At 32.4% G+C, this 3087-nt stretch overlaps 1 protein-coding gene across 1 annotated transcript; it reads left to right on the top strand.

The window, feature by feature from the left end:
- The first annotated feature begins 2399 nt into the window (after positions 1-2399).
- LOC114269741 (auxin-responsive protein SAUR21) lies at positions 2400-2711 on the top strand. The gene has a single exon (XM_028211094.2). It carries the CDS (start codon positions 2400-2402, stop codon positions 2709-2711), a length of 312 nt encoding a protein of 103 aa, XP_028066895.2.
- The last annotated feature ends 376 nt before the right edge of the window (positions 2712-3087 follow it).

Raw genomic sequence — 3087 nt, 5'->3', positions numbered from 1 at the left:
GTAGACCCACATAACTTCGATATATACATAAGCACATCAACAAGTCTAAAGCCAACACAACCTTCACGTTCTTCTCTTGCAAAGCTTTCACTTGTTGTGCAAGTCCTTCATTCCTCTTTCTTGTTGTTGAGGAATACATATCTTCCCAATTAAAAAAATGGCTATTCGTATGCCTCATATCCTTCGACGGGCGTCATCACTTAAAGCAAACCAAGCAGCCTCAGCAGCAGTAGACGTTCCCAAGGGCCATTTTGCAGTTTATGTTGGAGAGAGCGAAAAGAAGCGATTTGTAATTCCCATATCATACTTGAACCAGCCTTCATTCCAAGACTTGTTAAGCCAATCTGAGGAAGAATTTGGATTTGATCATCCAATGGGTGGTCTCACCATTCCCTGCAGTGAAGACATCTTCATTGATCTCACTTTTCGATTGGGTGGATCTTGATTCATCATAGAGGACACTTGCTAGCATTGTTTAGCAAACACACAATTTTGTAACAAAGCAGTAATCGCCATTTCTATGTACAAACACACAATTTCCTTTTCTTTTTCACAAGGGGGGAGGAAAAAAAAATGTCATCAGAAGATTATAGATAGATATTAATGGCATTCTCTGACATTTAAATGCAAAAGCTTCATTCCATTGAATTTTTGTGTTTTTGTAGATTCTGGATTGTTTACATGTTCATTTTCTTAATTGAAGGAAAAAATTGCTAATATAGTTTCAACACCATTGACCTGGAAAACTAACTTCCCAATTTTGTATCAGTAGAATCTGTTTGTTTCATCTCATGTAAATCCAATGTCTAAAGGAAAATATAATTAAATTTTATTTATCACATCAAACAGCTTACTCTTCTTTCTCTTTACTGTTTTCTTTTTCTTTGGAAAAAAAAAAAATGTTGCTTTACTACAAGAATCACAATGCTTTTGTGAAGGAAAGGGTTGTCCAACTACTAAAGATCATAAAAAAAATCTAAAATGGGTGTTGAAGAATTTATAGTTGAGTTGTCCTCTCTATGAGTACTATTCAATAAAAAATAGTTGCTTAAACAATCAGACAGTTTTAGGTCATTGATCAATGAGATTGTTCAAACCAATATGGAGACAGGACAAGGCTCAAAGACCCTTTGAATATTATTCATAATAGCATGCATAATTTAGGAAGAAATAAGAGTTTTTTTTTTTTAATTTTTAGATTCACCCAATCTTGATATACTTAAAAAGTATAAAATTTGTACAAAAATCTGTAAAAAATTCATTGAATACAACAAAATACAAAAATATACTATATTTTCATATTTTTTTGTTTTTGGTTAATTTTAATTATTTTTTTTCACAAATATTATACTTTTTAAGTGTATCTAGATTAGCTGTATGTAACAATTAAAAACTTTGCATAAAATATTTTAAAAAATCACTAAAAACAAAAAATACAAAAAATAAAAAAACTCAATTTTCAGAAAAATAGTGTAAACCAAAGAAGCCCTCGATTAAAAAACGAAAGAATGAGATGAGATTGAGAATTTACTACTAATGGGAAATAGTTATTTCAAGTGGACCTTCACTGTTTTGTCATGATGTGTATATTAGCCTTTAACCACCCCAGAAATAAAGCAAAAAAAATAAATAAATTCAAAGTAAATGTAGCAGCAAAATTGCTGATCATTCATGTGTATAATTTTGGAGGACCTGAAACAAAAATCAAACAAAGTCCCCTGAAATGGTAATTATACTGCTTTCAAATCATTGCCAGTGATTTGCCCATCATTTGTTAGCATCCACTGCATTTCTCCAAATAGAAAAGAAAACATATAACTATAGATCAATCTTTTACTGGTTTTTGGAACTCCATAATGTCAAATATACCTTATTTGACTCAACAATTATTTATTTCACATTAAAAAAAAAAGAAAAAAAAGAAGTAGAAGATTACATACTATTTCTTTTGTGAAAAAAAAAAAAAAATGCATTTATAATTTTAACAACTACTAAGTTTAACATTTACCGTGTATAAATTTTATATCATCCTAGAAGAAAAGAGAGAGCTTGGTTGCCTCTGAAGCATATCTTAGAAGTGGTAGGGCATTGATGCTTTACAACTAACAAACAGTTTGGTCCATTCTATGGCTGAAAATTCTTGATAATGAATTTGAAGACAAAACCATGTGTTCCTTCAGCTGCTGATGTCTCTCAGTAGACCCCAATATTCTAATGCCCCTTCGCCACTCATTCCACATTTTAGAGGATAACCCACATCACCTTCCATCTATATATACACATATAAGAAGTCACTCTACACCACAGCCAACACAATTCTTGAATCTTGACATTCTTCATTGCCAAAGCTTCCACTTCTACTAAGTCCTCTCTATTCTTTTCCTTGTTCATTGAGAAAAATGGCTATTCGTATGCCTTGCATTATTCATGCTAAGCAAATCCTCCGACGGTCTTCATCATCGAAGGGAAACCAAGAAGCTTCATCAGCAGCAGTAGATGTACCAAAAGGCTATTTAGCAGTTTATGTTGGAGAGAGCGAAAAGAAGCGATTTGTGATTCCGATATCATACTTGAACCAGCGTTCATTCCAAGACTTGTTAAGCCAAGCTGAGGAAGAATTTGGATTTGATCATCCAATGGGCGGTCTCACCATTCCCTGCAAAGAAGTCATCTTCATCAATCTCACTTCTCAATTGGGTGGATCATCATGATTCATTATAGAGGAAATGCTAGGATATGTCAGCAAAACACAATTTTGTAAAGAAGTAATTACCATTTCTATGCACAAAATTTCTTTCTTTTCTTTTTCTTCTTCACACAAACAATTCATCCATTGAGGAGGTAGAGAAAAATGTCATCAGAACATTAATGTAGTTCTCTCACATTAAATGGAAAATTTTCATTGCATTGAAATTTCTATTTGTATAGCAACAATTAGCATTTCTATCATTTTTTTTTTCTTTTCCTTTCAGCCACCGAGGAGAGATAGAAAATATGATCAGAATATTATAATTAGACAGTTATGGAATTCTCTCACATTTAAAGCCAAAAGCATCATTGCATTGGTATTTTCATGTCCATTTCTCA

The sequence above is a fragment of the Camellia sinensis genome, chromosome 5, assembly GCF_055761805.1.
Source record: "Camellia sinensis isolate YWXY chromosome 5, ASM5576180v1, whole genome shotgun sequence".
Taxonomy (NCBI): Eukaryota; Viridiplantae; Streptophyta; class Magnoliopsida; order Ericales; family Theaceae; genus Camellia; species Camellia sinensis.
Note: the sequence above shows the minus strand (reverse complement) of the source record. Positions and strands in the feature narration are given on the sequence as shown.

What these genes read in the sequence shown, in the direction of transcription:
- LOC114269741 (XM_028211094.2), top strand. Translation starts at nt 2,400, where the DNA reads ATGGCTATTCGTATGCCTTGCATTATTCATGCTAAGCAAATCCTCCGA.